Source organism: Eubalaena glacialis, chromosome 15 (genome assembly GCF_028564815.1).
Source record: "Eubalaena glacialis isolate mEubGla1 chromosome 15, mEubGla1.1.hap2.+ XY, whole genome shotgun sequence".
NCBI classification, from domain to species: domain Eukaryota; kingdom Metazoa; phylum Chordata; class Mammalia; order Artiodactyla; family Balaenidae; genus Eubalaena; species Eubalaena glacialis.
In genome coordinates this window covers 27,915,173-27,934,090 of record NC_083730.1, presented here as the reverse complement: position 1 = coordinate 27,934,090, position 18,918 = coordinate 27,915,173, and the positions used below count along the sequence as shown (strand labels likewise).

The following is an 18,918-nucleotide window of genomic DNA, read 5'->3' as shown; positions in this document are numbered from 1 at the left end:
TGGCATTAAAACATAATGGACAGTGCTGGAGCAATACATAAAACTTTGATCCACAAACAGGAATATACTCTACATAATGATTTTATTAATGTATGTGTAACATGTATGTGAATATTAGTAATTTTATATATGAAGAAACTTAGAAATAAAATAGAAGTCTCCTAAGATTTTATTAAAATCAGGGTACCTTTATGAGTGAAGCTTATACTTACTATAGCTCAAGCATGATTTCTTCCATTGTAACGTGAATTGTATTAATTATTAGCGATCTTATCTGGGAATCACCCGAGCAAAGATAGCCAGTCCTAAAGCCAGCCAGCCTGATAACAACAGGCAGCAATCAGAAATTAGAATAAGACAACTACTCAGGATTTAAGACATAATATCCAGAAATAAAAACACTGGCTACCATGATACCATCTACTCTTCCAAGAGGGCTTACGACTTTGAAATTCGCTGTTCATGCTACGAAAAACACAAATTAAATACACTTAAGATACACTTTATTACTGGTATTTATACATGTATGTATACACACTATATATATAATAATAATAACTTTATAATTTTAAGAAGCAGTATAGTTAAACATATTTTTGAAAAAGTTCAGGAAAAAAGAGAGATGATTTTGCATTCTTCCTACTTAACCTTCATTTTATCTTAGTCCAGGGTAAACAATTAGAAGTTCTCAAGAAAACACCTTGAATATATACAAGAAACTAAGCAATGTTACGGACCCTCTGGCTGATGGTGGCCATCTTTTTGTGCAGCATCTTAGTGAGGCTGCAGTGGTAGCACCTGCTCTCCGAGCTCTGCGATGCCACACAAGGATGACAAGAAAAAGATAGATGTCGGAAAGTCAGCCAAGAAAGACAAAGACCAAAGGCAAAATGTGGGACAAGCTCAATAACCTAGTCTTGTTTGACAAAGCCACATAAGACAAACTCTGTAAGGAAGTTCCTGACTATAAGCTCAAAACCCCAGCTGTTGTCTTTGAGAGACTGAAGATTCACAGTTCCCTGGCCAGGGCAGACCTTCAGGAGCTGCTTAGTAAAGGACCCATTAAACCGGTTTCAAAGCACAGAGTTCAAATAATTTATACCAGAAACACCAAAGGTGGAGATGCCCCAGCTGCCAGTAAAGATGCATAAACAGGTCCCACCACTGTACATTTTGAAAAATAAAACTCTACTAAACTAAAAAAAAAAAAAAGGAGGGTGGGGGACAGGGACACAGGGACATTAGATCATTAGGACATTAAGGTCAGCATTCCAAAGCGCTGCCAGTAAATTACTGTGAGCTTAATGAGAGAGGCACAGAGCTCTGTAGCTGGAAGGGACCACTACAAAGATGAAGCACAACTGACAGAAACAGTACAACCACCAAAGTTAGACTGAGATGACAAGTAGGACCTCTAGATGTCCTTTCCCTTGGTTGAAACTTCCTGTTATTGCTCAGATTATTAAATACTAGTAATAAGAAATGATGACATATTTGCATGACATTCTTCATACTCTAAACAACTGACAAAACTATTTCATAACCTCAATTAAAAATCTCAAACCACTTAAATAATCACCACCTATTTAGACACTGGAGTCCCTCTAAAACCAGTTTGCATTATAACATGAGGCTCTTGTCTAGCTGTTATTCTGTACTATTTGTCAAAAATACAGATGTTGTTGGAAAGGAGGAAAATGAAGTCCTCTTGAGAGGACACACATGGCTGTGCTGGCAACTGCTAGTCTCAGAAAAGCAAATAAATAACATAGGTCAGAGTTCAGGAATCTTAAACTGATCCATTTGGGAGGCAAAGGAAATATAACATGCTTGAGACGGTAACATAAGCCTCGTATTTCACAACACATTTTCCAGATGTAGATGAAGATGGACAAAAAGAGCAACCTGCCTCGGTTAGAATCGGAAGGTTTCTTGGCCTCCAGTGTTACCTGTCAACCTAAAACCACAAAGGTAGACTCCAGAGGGGGAAAGAGAAAACCTGAGATGAGCTCAAGTACGTATGTTATATTAAAGCACATCTTTTTCTGGAGGTTTGAAGACACTGGTCCTCTACAACGATGAAAGTAGAACAGAAAATCACCGAAAGTGTTTTCAAATTACAAATGATCCTACCTCCCACACAGGAATGTGTATCAGAAATTGGGGGATGGGGGATGGGGATAAGAAGGAAAAAGACAGGGACTTCCCTGGTGGCGCAGTGGTTAAGAATCCGCCTGCCAATGCAGAGGACACGGGTTCGAGCCCTGGTCCGGGAAGATCCCACATGCTGCGGAGCAGCTAAGCTCATGCACCACAACTACTGAGCCTGCGCTCTAGAGCCCGCAAGCCACAACTACTGAAGCCCGCGTGCCTAGAGCCCATGCTCAGCAACAAGAGAAGCCACCACAATGAGAAGCCCTCGCACCACAACGAAGAGTAGCCCCCGCTCACCGCAACTAGAGAAAGCCTGCGTGCAGCAACCAACACCCAACACAACCATAAATGAATGAATGAATGAATGAAAGAATGGAGACACTGGTATATGTTAGTACTAAGGAGGGGGTTTAAAAAGTGGCTCGGATTATTCTGGTTGTTTCACAGTATTAATATATCTTAATCATATACATATTTTTTAAAATGCAAGCTTTTGAAGAAGACCTATATATATATATGTGTGTGTGTGTGTATATACATATATATGTGTGTGCATATATATATACACACATACAATATACACACATACATATGATTTCATTTATTTTAAAAAGTTCCTACTTAAAGGTACATTTAATCTGTCACTTTTTCTCTGACACTGAAAGAAACGAAAAGAAAAATTTCAAGTTTACAAGAAAAAGACAATGGCTGCCTTCCTCTTGCTCCCTCTTCTCTTCTTTTGATATCTCACGCTGGAGATTGTCTTTTGTCTTGATCCTGAACTGACCTTTCAACCTGGATCAGATTTATAGAAAACAACAATAAAACTCATTTTCCTACCCTGGCCCCTTTATTTCCATCTGTAGAGGAGTAAGGTCAATGTCCCAATGCACATGTCACCACAGTAACTCTTAACCACTGCATATCTTCTGTTCTCATAACATGAAACTTTGAGTGATTAAATAACTATTCCTTGTTTCTCCAATACAAAATGCTATCACAACACATGAAAATGTCACAATCCACTGACAGTACAAATTATTAAATCAACATCTAAAATCTCAGCAAACATCAAACTATTTAGTGTAGGTTAATTCCTATTACCTGAACCTTGTAACCATTAATACAAATTCAACTTTATATAGAATGGAGGAAATTTGTCGTTTGTTAGGATTATCAAATTACCTACTGGTAGAAAGATTTTTGTTTTAATCAGAATCTTCACAAAGACCACATTCAGAAAGGTAAATGATTCTAATGCCTATGCAAAAAAAGATGTATTTATAGATACGGAATAATAGGAACCATGGAGAAATGTAAATGGCTATGTCTGGTGGAACTGTGGGTATGTGATGCTATAAAATCATAAAAACATTTTTTAAAACTTTTAATATTTGTTACTCCCTCCTCACAGGATAGGCAAATACACACACAGGCTTTATGTGTACAATATGTATGTGCACATATATAAATTTTTATAGCTGTATCCATAATATCACAGCACAAAGGTAAACTGCTGGCATGCTGCTAGACAGCAAATATTAGTATTCTAGACTGTGTACTAGATCACTGAATTCATCATACTTGGCCCCAACTCACATGTCTGAAAATTCAATAACTTGAATTTTTATCCATAAACCTGAAATTCACTGGGTGCTCCCACTTTATGATCATAAAAATATTTTAAAAGATTCAATTTTGCTAATGATTCTTAATCTATTTCTAATCTTTGTTTCCTGTCTTTAGAATACCTCCTCATTAATGACAAGCAGTCATTCAATTTCCCAGGCATGGGGTAGGGACATAATATTTAAAATTATCTTTTAATTTAGAAAAATCGCAGAGGTTTTCTAAAAGTCTTAGATTAAGGTGCCAATTTCTTCTGACAGGCTATGCAGGGAAAGAGGTTAGAAGAATTACCATCAAAGTGTTAACAGAATGCTTTTTATTTCTTGACGCTTTGAAAAATTGTTTATAAGAATAATTTTTTTCAAAAACAATACCTCTTAAAAAATAACTGCTCTGGGCTTCCCTGGTGGCGCAGTGGTTGAGAATCTGCCTGCCAATGCAGGGGACACGGGTTCGAGCCCTGGTCTGGGAAGATCCCACATGCCACGGAGCAGCTGGGCCCGTGAGCCACAATTACTGAGCCTGCGCGTCTGGAGCCTGTGCTCCACAACAAGAGAGGCCGCGATAGTGAGAGGCCCGCGCAACGCGATGAAGAGTGGTCCCCGCTTGCCACAACTAGAGAAAGCCCTCGCACAGAAACAAAGACCCAACACAGCAATCAATCAATCAATAAATCAATCAATAAATAAGAACGTAAATGTCTTAAAAATAAATAAATAAATAACTGCTCACCTGAATTTTAGACTGTAACTTAAAGTAAGTTTTCCTGTTTTTCCTCTATTTCCCATTTGCTTACTATCATTGACCAAGAAGTCCTATGATAAACTTACACCTCAGAGAAAATTTCTAGATGCTGACACAAAAGAGAGGATATGAACAGAACGACCAGGAACAAAAACCAGGAGAAAAAAATGTAAGAGTTGCAAGGGATTACAGAGATGATATAACCATAGCATGAGTCTCCACTGTGACACTTGGACAGGTGGCATCCACTCTTCCTTAACACAGAAAATGTGATTTTAGCACAGAACATCAACTTTCTTAGTGTTCAGAAAACTCCAACGGGAAGTTTTTCCATGTATCTTTCCTCCATTGGACTTAGATCTGCCAAATGTTATAACAAAGAATAAACTCAACCCAGTTCATCAATGACTCCCGTTCAAGAACTACAAGATAACTATAACATATTCTTTTCTCCTGGCTTAACAGCTTCAATTCTTAGACCCATTCATCCATCAGGCTATGTTTCCACTATTCACCATCCTGTCTCCCTCCTCTGGCTGCTCTCATTAATACCCTTCTTGATGACAGCCCTGATTAAAATGGTCTAAGTGAAAGTTTTCTAGCCTAAAATGGAACAAAACTGGCATGCGTAAGTATCCTGGACACTGCTTCGTTTGTTGATGCAGTCTAAGAACAAATCAGCTCAAGTGGTGAACCCTTCAAACCATTAAGTGAATTCTGACATTTCAAAGAGTTTCTATCAGGAATGGCCATTAATTTATGGAATGCCACCATCTATTAAAATGACTATATACAGTCATCCCTTGGTATCTACAGGGGATTGGTTCCAAGGACTCTCCCACCCCCCACAGATACCAAAATTCATGGATGCTCAAATCCCTTATATAAAATGGTATAGTACTTGCATATCCTCCCATATACTTTAAATCATCTCTAGATTACCTTATAATACCTAATACAATGTAAATGCTATGTAAATAGTTGCTTGCAGCAAAGAGCAAATTTTGCTTTTTGGAACTTAAAAAAAATTTTTCCCCAAGTATTTGTGATGGTCCATGGTTGCCTGAATCCATGGATATAGAGGGCTGACTTGTTGTCCTATGACAAGATCCATTTTTATCAATATATTTTCTAATAATGAAGCATTCTTAGATAAACCCTACTTGGTGGTAATGGATGCCATTTTAATATATTATTAAATAATTTACTAAGACTGAATTCAGAATTTTCACTGAACTTCCTAATGTGAGCCTGTTTCATAATGGGTTCTTCTCTTCTGGCTGTTAATGCGTAAGTCTAGTTTGGTTATTAAGAGTTATGTCAACTTTGTGGAATGAGCTGGGAAGCTGCAATTTACAGACATTTTAAACCAAAATTTTCATGTGTTGCTGGTTTAGTCAAAAATTTCTACCTTATACTCACAACGTTAGTTTTTATTTTCTTTTTCACCTCCATGAGGAGACTTACATCTATCTCTACGGTAGGTGACCGCAGGTGTGAACTGCCCTGATTCCTGATGTTGAAGTCATTTCAGATTGTCATTTCATTTCAGATTGTCACCCAATGTACATGCCACTCCTCCAGTTCTGAGTCCTCATCAAGTATTGGTAAAAATGTGCTAAAGGACACATAGAGGGTAGACCCTTATGGCGAGCCACCAGAGACACCCTCTACGATCACAGTAACTCATGAGTCCATATCACTATGCACAACCCTTCAACCTGCCAGGAACCCATCTAACTATAATACTGTGCAACATATGTTTTTCCAACATATTCTAAAGGGTTTCATTAGAGAGTAAAATCTGGAAATACCACATCTAAGTATTCATTCCCATGGTTCTCCACTTCAGTAAACATTTCAAAATTACATTTTCATTTTTTATTATTTAAATTCTAGAAGTGCCAAGCAAATTGTCTGAAAGGAACAATAAATGATCAACATCCCCCCAAAAAAATCCCACTTGAAATACTTATTTCATTTTCTGTTCCACTAAAAAAAACAAGCAAACAAACAAAAAACACCCTTACTGTGATGTGTAAATCACATCTGGAAATATAAGCATTTTAACAGTGAAGAAGGCAGCACAAAAAGTTTAATTCTCCTGGTTTCAAAAGTAACTATAAAAAAAGAATGTTTCAAAAGTGCACCGAGAATATAACTCCACTTGTATAAAATGTCTAGAAAAGGAAAATTTATAGAGATAAAAAGAAGATCAATGGTTGCCTAGATTTGGGGTGTGCATCAGGATTAACTGCAAATGAACATGAGAGACGTTTACTGGCTGTTGAGTATATTCTACAACTGAATTGTGATGATGACTATACAACTCTATGAATTTACTAAAATCACTGAACTGTGCAATTGAATACTTAAGATGGGAGAATTTTATGGTATATAAATCATACCCCAATAAAGCTATTAGAGAAAAGAAGTGCTATGAGAGGCCAAAAGATAATGCTGGCATACCCAAGTTTGAAACAATATGCTCATGGATGTCAAGAGAACCCGCTGCTACTTTCCTGCAGGTTCCAAAATCTCTAAGAAGCACCTATTGCTAAATACTCAAACCTGTCACTCACTATATGTCAGCAACAGCTTCTGCCAGATGACTCATAAATAAATGCTAGACTGCATTTACTAGCCCATATTTTGCCCTGGAGAGGGTGAGAAGGGAAGGCAATCAATTTTTTACTGAGACAATGACCATGTGGCTGACACTGAGGCTGAGCTCTTTCATTATCTTATTGAAACCTGAATTTAATCTTATGAGGTAGGCATTATTTAACCCCATCTTACAGAACAGGAAAAGGAGGCTCAAACAAGTTAAATATTTCATCCAAGATCACAGAATGAGTAAGCAATGGTGTCAAAATTGGAACCCACACTTGTCAGATTCCCAATTCCACACACTCGGCTTCCTCATGTTGGTCTGTGATGCCAAATTTACTCCTTCCAAATAGATTCAAGAAAACAACAAAAAGTATCAAATATGAAATAAATATTTAGACATGAGAAGATTTCAACTCTCACTTCCCAAAGATGGGAATATATTCTTCATCAAAATTTGCTTTCCTATAAACAACATGCTCACTTGAAAATATTTCAACTGAACAAAAGGCAAATTAAAATAGCCCTATATGGTTATGCAACTCTCAAAGAGACATTTGCAAACTTATCCCAAGAACAGTTAGTTCCAAGTGTAATAAACAATAGTGAACTATAAATTAACAAACCCTTTGGTTGGGCTGCTTTGTGTTTCTGACATAAAGATGCATTTCCTTTTGGCAGGAGGATCTTCCTCTTCATCAGAAGAGCTTTCTATTGTTAGGTCAATGACATCCACTTTCTTCTTGCTTGCCTCATTGGCTACAGTCACTGAACAAGGCTTACTGAGGACACCTGCAGCTGCAAGTAGGGAACAGAGGTGAAAAAAACGTCAAAGGTGTAACACGAGCTCTAACCATAAGAGTTTTAACTGTGCAGCACATCCTGGAGAATACACAGCCAATAAAGCCCATACTCTGTCCCACGGACAGAGACCAACTCTAACTCCAGTCATCTGTCTATAAAATGACTGCTTATCTAGGGAGACAGGGTGAGCGCTATGCCTTGTGAGAAGATCGAAAGCCTCTTTCAGATGGCACACTCCGCGTTATCTCCCCAGTACTGCCGACAGATTTGCACAGATCCTGCTCCTCACGCTGTCTCCCTAGGTTGAGGACTCATGTTACAGACAGACATCCAGAGTTAAGGGGCTGGTCTCCGGCCATGGACAAGAGTATGTAGCTTTACTGGCTGTGTATTCTCACAGACATGTGGTAGGGTTAAGTCAGAACCATACTTCCAATCTAGCAAAGCAGTGGTGCTCATATCAAAGAATATATAAGCTCTACACCATAAGCAAGAACTTGATAAAATTTTCACCTTGATAAGTGGAAAAAACCCCAAACATCTCACTTAAGTTACTCAGACATTTAAAGTTTTTCTTACCAGCTATCTACTTAGGTTCTCCTTTCTGCCCACTACAACAGTCTCACATGATATGTTAACTCACCATTTCAAAGAGTGGTGAGTTGACTCACCATTCTACTACAATCTATTTAGTAGAAAATGCATGCTACTTGATAATGGAAAAGCAGCAGCAATTAATTAACTAAACCACTACTTTTCTCAAGGATGAGGAAAACCCTGATCATTCCACCCATAGGTTCAGTAACAATCACAGGAGAATGATTAATATTGACATAAATCCTTTACTTTTTCCTCTCTTCTTACTCTGAACGCCTATTATTCATTACATTATTAGAATGTTAAATATAGTCAGCACAAAACTCAAATGCAGTGAGTGGACTATGTCAGATAAAAAGAAACTAAGTTCACCTATCGGTTTCAATTTCTCAAACAGCCTTTATTTTCCCCACTCAGTGTAGACAGCACAGGGAGTTGAAGGTTGAGTATAATTCCTAGGTAACCAAGGCAATAGTCAAATTTCTTCCCACAAGGCAATGGAAACAATTAGTTCACTTCTTTACCAACTAACCTATGACCATCTTCCCCCACCCTCCATTAATGGATGATACAGCCTCTCTAACCACACCTCCACCTGGGGTTCCTCCAACAGGTACTCTAAAAATAATTCTGAGGGACCTCCCTGGCAGTCCAGTGGTTAAGACTCCGTGCTCCCAATGCAGGGGACATGGGTTCGATCCCTGGTCAGGGAACTAAGATCCCGCATGCTGCACAGTGTGGCAAAATTAATAAATAAAAATTTTTTAAAAATTTTAAAAATGAAAAGTTCTGAAAAAGTGTCCATAGAAATGTCATTTATAATTTTTCATGTTGTAACAAGCACCATATATTAAAATGATTTTAAAGAACACAAGTAACAAATGTTGGAGAGGATGTGGAAAAAAGGGAACTCCTGTGCACTGTTGGTAGGAATGTAAATTGGTGCAGCCACAGTGGAAAACAATATGGCAGTTTCTTAAAACAATAAAAATTAACTACCATATATGACCCAGCAATTCCACTCCTGGGTATATATCCAAAGAAAACCAAAAACACTAATTCGAAAAGATACGTGCACCCCCAATGTTCACAGCAGCATTATTTACAACTGCCAAGACATGGAAACAACCTAAGTGTCAACAGATGAATGGATAAAGACAATGTGGTATATATATATGTATTAATATATACAATGGAATATCACTCAGCCATAAAAAAGAACAAAATTTTGCCATTTGCAGCTACATGAATGGACTTGGAGAGCATTATGCTAAGTAAAATAAGTCAGACAGAGAAAGACAAATACTATATGATATGACTTATATGTGGAATCTTAAAAATATAACAAACTAATGAATATAACAAAAAAGAAGCAGACTCACAGATACAGAAAACAAACTAGTGGTGACAAGTGGGGAGAGGGAAGAGGGGAGGGGCATTATTACAGGGGTGGGGAAGCAGGAGGTACAAACTATTAGCTACAGGATAAGCTACAAGGATGTGTTGTACAACACGGGCAATATAGCCAATATTTTATAATAACTATAAATGGAGTATAACCTTTAAAAATTGTGAGTCACTACATTGTACACGTATAACTTCTAGAATATTGTAGAGCAACTATACTTCAATAAAAAAATAATAAAATGATTTAGGTGATTGTTTTATTTACTTTATATATGAAAAATACACTATGAAAAAACTGATTATGATGTGGTATAAACTTCAGGGCACTTCTTAAGAATAAAAATCATTTGGGAGAAATTACATATGTAATAGATGATCAAAAGATAAAGTGAGCAAACTGAGCTCCAAATGGTAGCTCTAATGGCCAAAGTTAACGCTAACGATAACATCACACAAGTCTCATCACTTTGCTCTCTGCTGCCGTTCTACACATACTTTCTATTTTTGTACATGGTTGGCTGGATACTTTCATAGCTTCTTTCTTCGGTCTCATTGGGCACCAAGAACCATCTTCTTGGAATTTGATCTCATCCACATCAGAACAGTCATTGAGAATTTCCATAAAAAGCCTATAAACCAAGTAAGAAGTACAGAAATGTAATCAAATGGCTCTGTTCAAAGGTGAAATAAAGTAACACATTTTACCTTGGAGACAAAAGTAATGCTTTTTGTTTGTTTTGGCCCTAGGCTTTAGCTGTTTAACCAGCAACAAAAGAGTTAAGTGACTTACTGAATATCATATTAAAAATCAGTGATTAAACAGAAATAGACACCTGGAGCCTTCTTGCTGGGATTGGCAGTAAAGAAACCACCCTCAGGGACTTCCCTGGTGGTCCAGTGCTGGTAAGACCGCCTTCCAGTGTGGGGGACGCGGGTTCCATCCCTGGTTGGGGAGCTAAGATCCCACATGCTGCGGGGCAACTAGGCCTGTGCACCACAACTACTGAGATTGCACACCTCAACAAGAGAGCCCACGTGCCTCCAACTACAGAGCCCATGTACCCTGGAGCCTGCACACCACAACTAGAGAGAGAAAGCGTGCACTCCACAACTAGAGAGAAGCCCACGCACTGCAACGAAGAGCCCGTGTGCTGCAAAAAAAAAAAGATCCCGCATGCCACAACAAAGACCCAACGCAGCCAAAAAAAAAAAAAAACCCTCAACATAACACGTAAACCAACCATAAAAATTCTTGTACGAAAAATCATTTATAAGCTTACTATCAAGAAAAAAGGATTACAGTGGTGGAGAAAGGAAGTAGAAATAGGGACACAGAAGAAGTCTCAATAAATTTAAAATAACTCAGCATACAAATTATGTTCTATGATCAAAATGAAATTAAATTTGAAATGTCTTCAGAAAAATACCTGGAAACTAAACAAAACAACCCATGAGACAAAGATAACATTAAAATAATCAGAAATTATTTTGAACTGAATGGAAATGAAAATATAATACAATCTTTAAGATAGTTTAAGGTACTACAATCTTTAAGGTAGTTAAAGCAGTACAATCTTCCTATATTACAAAAGGATGCAAATCAATAACCTCAGCTTCTACCTAAATGAAACTAGAAAAAGAAGAGCAAATTAAAGTGAAAGTAACCAGAAAAGGAAAATAACAAAGAACAGAAACAAATGAAATAGGAAAAAAATAAAATAAAATAGAGAAAAATCAATGAAACCAAAAGCAGGTACTTTAAGATCAATAAAATTGACAAACTTCTAGTCAGACTTAGGCTCACTCAGAAAGAAACAGATAACCCAATGAGCACTGTGTCTATTAAAGACATTTGTAAAAACTTTACCACAAAGAAAATTCTAGGCCCAAATGTCTTCACTAGGAAATGCTACCAAATATTTGAGGATTCATGATACCACCACTTCCCGGCTCCCTATATAAGGCCAGCATTACTCTGATACTAAAAACAGACAAAGACAAAACAAGAAAACAACAGACCAGTATCTCTCATGAACTTTAGCAAAACAAACCCAACAATAAATATAAAAGATAACAAATCATGACCAAGTGGGATTTATCTCCAGAATGAAAGGTTGTTTAATATTTGAAAGTCAATCAATGCAAATCATCATGTCAACAGACTAGTCAGTTCAAGACAGCAGGACAAAGATATAAAACGCATCCAGATTAAAAAGGAAGAAGTAAGACTGTCTTTATTCCTAAAATATTACTGGCTATACAGAATATCCTATGTTCTATAACAATGCTATTCGAACTACAAAACGCATTTAGTAAGGTTTCAAGATAGAACATACAAAAATCAACTATATTTCTATATAATACAACTAAAAATATAAAAAACAATACCACATCAGAAATATGAAACAATGGGATAAATCTGACATAAAGCATACAAGACCTATATACTGAAAACTACCAAACATACTGAGACCTAATTAACTAAATAGATATATATCATGTTCATGGATCAGAAGACTAAATACTGTGAACTCACCCTTAACTTATCTATAGATTCAACATTATACAAATCAAAAACCCAGATTTGTTTTCTAATTGACAAGCTGATTCTAAAATATGCAATGAAATGCAAAAGATCTATAATTGTCAAAATAATTTTGAAAAACAATGAAGTTAGAAGTCCCACGTTACCCTGATTTCCAGACAGTGCAGTACTGACATAAATATAGACAAATCAATGGAACAGAATAAAGTTCAGAGATAAATCCACATATATATGGCCAACTGATTTTTGAAAAGAAGGTGCAAAGGCAATTCAATGAGGAAAATACAATCTTTTCACCAATGTGGCAGAACAACTGCATGACCGTATGCCAAAAACAAAAATGAAGCTAAAACCCTGCTTCTTATCTCACACCATATACAAAAATTAACTTGAAGTAGATAACAGGTCTAAGTATAAAATTAAACTATAAAACTTCTAAAGAAAGCAAGGAGAAAATTTTTGTGACCTTAGGTTAGGAAAAAATGTCTTAATATGATATCAAAAGCACAGTACATAACAGAAAGCCTTGATAAACTGGCCTTAATCCAAGAACTTTTTCTCTTTGAAAGACACTATTAAGAGACTGAAAAGAGGAAACGGCAGAAAACATTAGCAAACTACAGATCTGATAACGGACTTACATCCATAATATATAAAGAACTATCAAAACTCAGTAATATGAAAAACAAACAACCCAACTGAAAAATGGGCAAAAGTTTAAGCAGTCATTTCACCAAAGATGACACACAGATGGCAAATAAACACACAAGAAGATGCTCAATACAGTCATAAGGGAAATGCAAATTAAATCCACAATGGGGTACCACCATATACCACTAGAATGTCTAAAATTAAAAAAACTAACCATACCAAATGTTGATGAGAACGTGGAGCAACTGGAACTCTCATATACTGCTAGTGGGAATATAAAAGAGTACAACCACTTTGGAAAACAGTTTGGTAATTTATTAAAAAATTAAGCATACACCTAGTATGTGACCAGGGATTCCATTCGTAAGTACTTACCCCAGATAAATTAAAACATCAGTCCACACAAAGACTTGGACATGAATGTTCTTAGCAGCTTTATTTGCAAGAACCCAAAACCAGAAGGAACGCATCAACAAGTGAATTGATAAACTGTGGGATATCTGTACAATGGAATGCTATTCAGGAATAAAAATGAACAAACTATTGGTACATGCAGCAACGTGGACAAATCTCAAAGCAAGCATACTGAATAAAAATAAGCTGGACAAAGGAAGCAGACACTTTATAATTCTATTCATACAAAATTCTAGAAAATCCAAAACAATCTGTAGAAACAGAAAGCATATCACTGTTGACTGAGGATACAGTGAAAGAAAGAGATTAGAAAGATACGTGAGAAAACTTTAGGTAGGACAGATATATTCATTATCTTATTGTAATGATATTACAGGTGTATACTGGGTCAAAATGTACCAAATTGTACACTTTAAATATGGGCAGTTCTTATACCTCGATAAAACTGATAAAAACGAATAAGGAAAAATGCTACCTTCATTGGAATATGTAATACTTTAAATATGTATTTTCCCTAATTATATGAAAAACATAATTCCAATCAAAATCCAAACAGGATTTCTTTGTGTAATTTAAGGATGCTTTTATTCAAGTGAATATGGCAAACTGTAGTAACAGTCAAGAAAATTCTGAAACATATGGCCTAAGAGATATTAATGAATAATAGAAATCCAATAATTAAAATAGTTTTGTACTGGCCAATACTTTGATCAATGGCACAAATACCAGTTCAGAAATGACACTTGAGTACAAAAAATGTTTTAAATGATGGAGGCAGTGTCTTAAGCCCATGGGAGAAATTATTCATTAAGTGTTGGTGAGATTACTGACCAACCTTCAGGTGGAAGGGTGGAGTAATGGGATCACCTATTTGCTACCCTAAAGTTTCTCCCCTATCTCCAATTTTTTCACATAGTTCCATTCTTTACCTTTATAGCACTTAACACAATATGCAGTTCTTTACTGTCTCCCACTCTGGAAGTGCTCTGTTTACCATTTTAGATCTAGTATCTGACACACAGCCAGTATTTAATAAGTATTATATTGAATGAATTCATGAAGGAATGCATGATGGAATAAAGAACTGCATGAATGGAAGGGGAAAAAAATATATAATCTTAAAAGTACCTGACAAAAAAACAAGTGAATGCTCATATAAAATCTCTGGGACTTTATAAAACACATTAAAGACAGAAAACCAAAATGAAGAGACAGACTTGATGGAATAAAAATTTAAAGTTTCTGAATGAGAAAAATGTCACAATACAATCAGAAGGCAAACTGGGAAGATATATTTAGCACATGTAAACAGAGAAATTAATATTCTCAGTATATAATGAGCACTTATAAGTCAGTAAGAAAAAGATGAACCACACAGGAAAAAAAACATTAAGAGGCAATTCATAAAAAGTATTATAACAACCAATATATGGATGAAGATAATAATTGATAATTATTGATAACTGGTAATTCTTACAATACAAGAAATAAAAATCAAAACAATTAAGATATCTTTTCAACTAGGAAACTAGTAAAGGCATTTTAAAAATAAGATTTAATATGACAAGCTTGGTAAGAAGACTGAGAAGTGGGCTTCCAATACACTACTGGCAGGAGAGTGAAACGACAACTAGGAGAGTAAAATCGTTTACTCCTTCTGGGAGGCATCTTGGTAATAAATAGTAAAAGTCTTAAAGTTATATATTCTCTTTTATTCAGCATTTCAATTTCTAAGAGCTTAAGGAAAAACCCATAGACATAAACGAGCAAACAAAAGCTTCAAAAATGTTCGTATCACAAGGTAAAATAGAAAGAGTGGCAACCATGTAGGCAATAATATTGGGTTGGCCAAAAAGTTCGTTTGGGTTTTTCCGTAAGACCTTACGGAACTTTTTGGCCAACCCAATAGGAAAAACAAACAAACAAACAAACAAACAAAACAACTGCTTAAATGATTAGTAGTGTACCCACAATGGAACATCAAGTATTTAGGAAACACACCCTAAAATATTAATGGGCAAAGGGACATGACATATGCAACTTAATTCTCAAATGGTTCAAAAGGTTTCTGAAAATAGTAATAATCATCATCTCTTTCTCTCTATATACAAACATGCACACACCAAAAATATCTACACATTAAGAGGGAATGTGACAAAACAAATATGGCAGAATGTTAACAACTAACACATTGTGCTACTGTGCAACTTCTTGCTAAGTTTGAAATTATTTCAAAGTAAGTTAAAAAGTAAACGTTTACAGAGAAAAAAGTCCCATCACTCTTCATTGTCTCATTCCTCTCTACAGTAATACTCTTTTCAAACTGAAAAAAATGCCAAAGTATCTTTAAAGATCTAGGATATTTTTCACTCTATAGAGTGAAAATCATGATGTATATACACATCATTATGCAGAGTGACTTCAATCTTTTTAATACATCAATAACAAAATCATCACCATAGGGTGGGATGTTGATGATTTTATTTTAATCTTTTCATTAACTGTATTTCCTAAATGTTAATAGGGGTGCATGGATGATATATGCAATTTGTTTTAAACAGTGTTACAGGAAAAAAAGGGTACCTCATTTACTAATAATTAGTTTATATAATTTTCCTTAATTCTGACATATGCAATATGACATGAGAGATAATGCTTAAGAGTTTGGGCTCCAGAGTCAGAAAAACCTGGAAGTGAATTCTAGTTTTAAACTTACCAGCTGCGTAACACAACTCTATCTACCCTACCACTTGCTCTGCGGTTTTACACAGACCTGGTTGCTCTTCAAGAAGTTCTAGGTAAGCAAAATGACATCACTAAGTGGATTTTACCCTTTCCTATGGACAATGAAATATGATCATGAAAAGCAAAAAGAAAAGGAAGCTACTCACCCTCTTGTCCCCAACATAAATAATATTATAAAGATAAAAGGGCCACTAACTACAGTTTAGAAATAAGATTAAGTATAATTAAGTATTATGTTGGGATATACTTACCCATCTAAAATTAGACTTTCATAGGCAGCTTTTTTGTCACACACAGGACAAATCCAGGTGGGCTTCTTCTCATTCATTTGCAGATAAAGGGCAGCATCAAAGCACTGTAGATGTGTACAAGTCACTGCACGGCATGGGATTGTCAGCCTCATTTTTCCTAACTATAGGACAGGGAAGACAACATGGGAAATCATTTCAGAAAAGAGAACAAAGCCTCAAAAGTCATAAAAACGTGAAGAAGTCATACGAGACTAACAAAATGAAAAAGAAACTAAAACCAGAATTTATTTCCATCAAGATTGCTATATATTTTATTTGTATTCACTGAAAGACCTATAATTTTTAAAAGACCATCTCACTTTTTGAAAGTAGGTAAAACTTGTAAATTTACAGGTAGGAAAAGATATATATACAATGAAAACATGTCTCTTTCTCATCTCTTCCCCTATTTAGAGGGAACCACTGTTATCCATCTCTTGCATGTCCTTTCACAGATGTTCTATGCATAATCAAATGTGTATTTTAAAAAACATTTTCCCAGATATGGTGGCATGCAATTCACACAATTCTGTACTTACATTTAAACTGTCTCCAATCTCATCACTACAAATAATGTTGCAATAAATAGCTATAGGATAAATTCCTAAAAGTAAACTTTTTGAGTCAAAGAAAAAGTGTATGTGTGATTTTTGTCACAATGACAAACTATCTTCCACAGAGGTTACCTACTGATTTACGCATATACATGTATTAATGTGCTTGGTTCCCCTCGACCTTGTCAATATAGCGCTATTGAATCCTTTGACCTCTGCCAGTCTGATAAGTGAAAAATACCCCATTGTAGTTTTGGAATACACTTCTCTTGTTATAAGTGAAGTTGAACTGCTGCTGTTTTTTTTTTTTTTTTTTTTTACTTCTAAGGGTCATTTGTGTTTCCAAGAACTGTCTATTCATAACCTTTTCTCATTTTCCACTTGGTTATTTATCTTTGGTTACCTATATTAATCAGCCTCATATATGTGATATGAATTGCAAATACATTTTTATATACTTTTTTTCACTTTTGTATAAGCACATATGTTGATGTTTCAATATACTCATATAACCTAGTACTCTGTTCAATTCTTATTCCAATTGGTAGAGGAATACCAACATCAAGACACATATAACATCCAGATTAGATCAGATCAAGTTTTTCTGTAGAGCCTTTTGAACCTCCCTGTATACTCCCTTTATAGAAAAGATCTCAGTTTATAACCAGCTCTCTTATTCTGATAGAAAATCTGTTTTTCCCACTACACTCTAAGCCCCACAAGGTCTATGTCACTGTTCACTGCTGTAATCCAAGCGTCACAACACAGTACCAAGCACGCAGCCTATGCTCAGTATTTGTCAACCAGATGGTAGAATGAATGGAGAGAGTGGGTAAGGGGCAAAGAGAAAGAAAAGGAAGAAGGAAAGACTTCTTTATTTGCACTATAAAGTCTAGAAGAAGTCACAGCTAAACTATAACACTATTAACTCTGCCTGAGGGGTAGGATTTTTAGAATGTTCCTTTTTTTTTTTCTTTTGGTTTATCTGTAATTTCTTTCTGCTAAAATGAACATTTGGTTATTTTATAATTTAAAAAGAAAATAATTATCCAACTCATCATTATAGCAGTAACTAATGCTTATATAGTTGTACCTACATGTAAGGTATCACGTTGAATACTTTATATTAATCTTCGTGACACTTTACATTTTAACCTAACAACTACACTATACAGTTGATATATATTATCATCCCCATTTTATAATGAGGAAATAGGCAAAAAGAAGCTAACTAACTTGACTAACATTACAAAGTTAGAAAGTGGCAGAGTCAATATTTGAACACAGATGCTCTAACTCCAGAGTCCATACTACCTCTAAGTGTCTAGGATTCTAAAAGAGATTTTGGAAGTTACAGTGATTCATGCAAGTATGTGGCACAATTTAACTATTTAAGATGGAAAAAAAGTGAGAAAAGAATGTGAGGCAATTTCTCTTCTATGATATTTGCCTCTATATTTTCCCTTCCTTTAATAACGAATTATCCCTTAAGTAATGTAGAATCTTACAGCATGCTAAAGACTTTTATGTAAATTTCATACAATTCTCATAATAACCCCATGATTCCAAAAGGACTAGTATCTATATTTCTACTTCTGAAATGAAGATGCTGAGGCTACAAGAGGCTAAAAACAATACACTCACTAAGATGCAGTTGCTAGAGCTATAACACAAATCCAAATGTTTTTCACTTTCATAAAGACATTCCTAGTTTACATTATACATGGCGGTAGTTTTTGGTTTTACTTATCTACCTTTTCTTACTTTGCTAAGA

General features: G+C 35.6%; 1 protein-coding gene and 1 pseudogene across 5 annotated transcripts in view; one reads left to right on the top strand and one right to left on the bottom strand.

Moving 5' to 3' along the window:
• PIAS2 (protein inhibitor of activated STAT 2) overlaps positions 1-18,918 on the bottom strand; it is a 91,068-nt gene that overhangs the window by 8,462 nt on the left and 63,688 nt on the right. For all 5 annotated transcript variants that reach the window (XM_061169010.1, XM_061169006.1, XM_061169007.1 and 2 more), the window contains exons 9-11: positions 16,552-16,712; positions 10,441-10,574; positions 7,764-7,935 (exon numbers count right to left, since the gene is read on the bottom strand). In XM_061169010.1, coding sequence (XP_061024993.1) covers positions 7,764-7,935; positions 10,441-10,574; positions 16,552-16,712 — 467 coding nt within the window. The remainder of the gene's footprint in view (positions 1-7,763; positions 7,936-10,440; positions 10,575-16,551; positions 16,713-18,918) is intronic.
• Positions 818-1,151, top strand: LOC133075811 (small ribosomal subunit protein eS25-like; annotated as a pseudogene).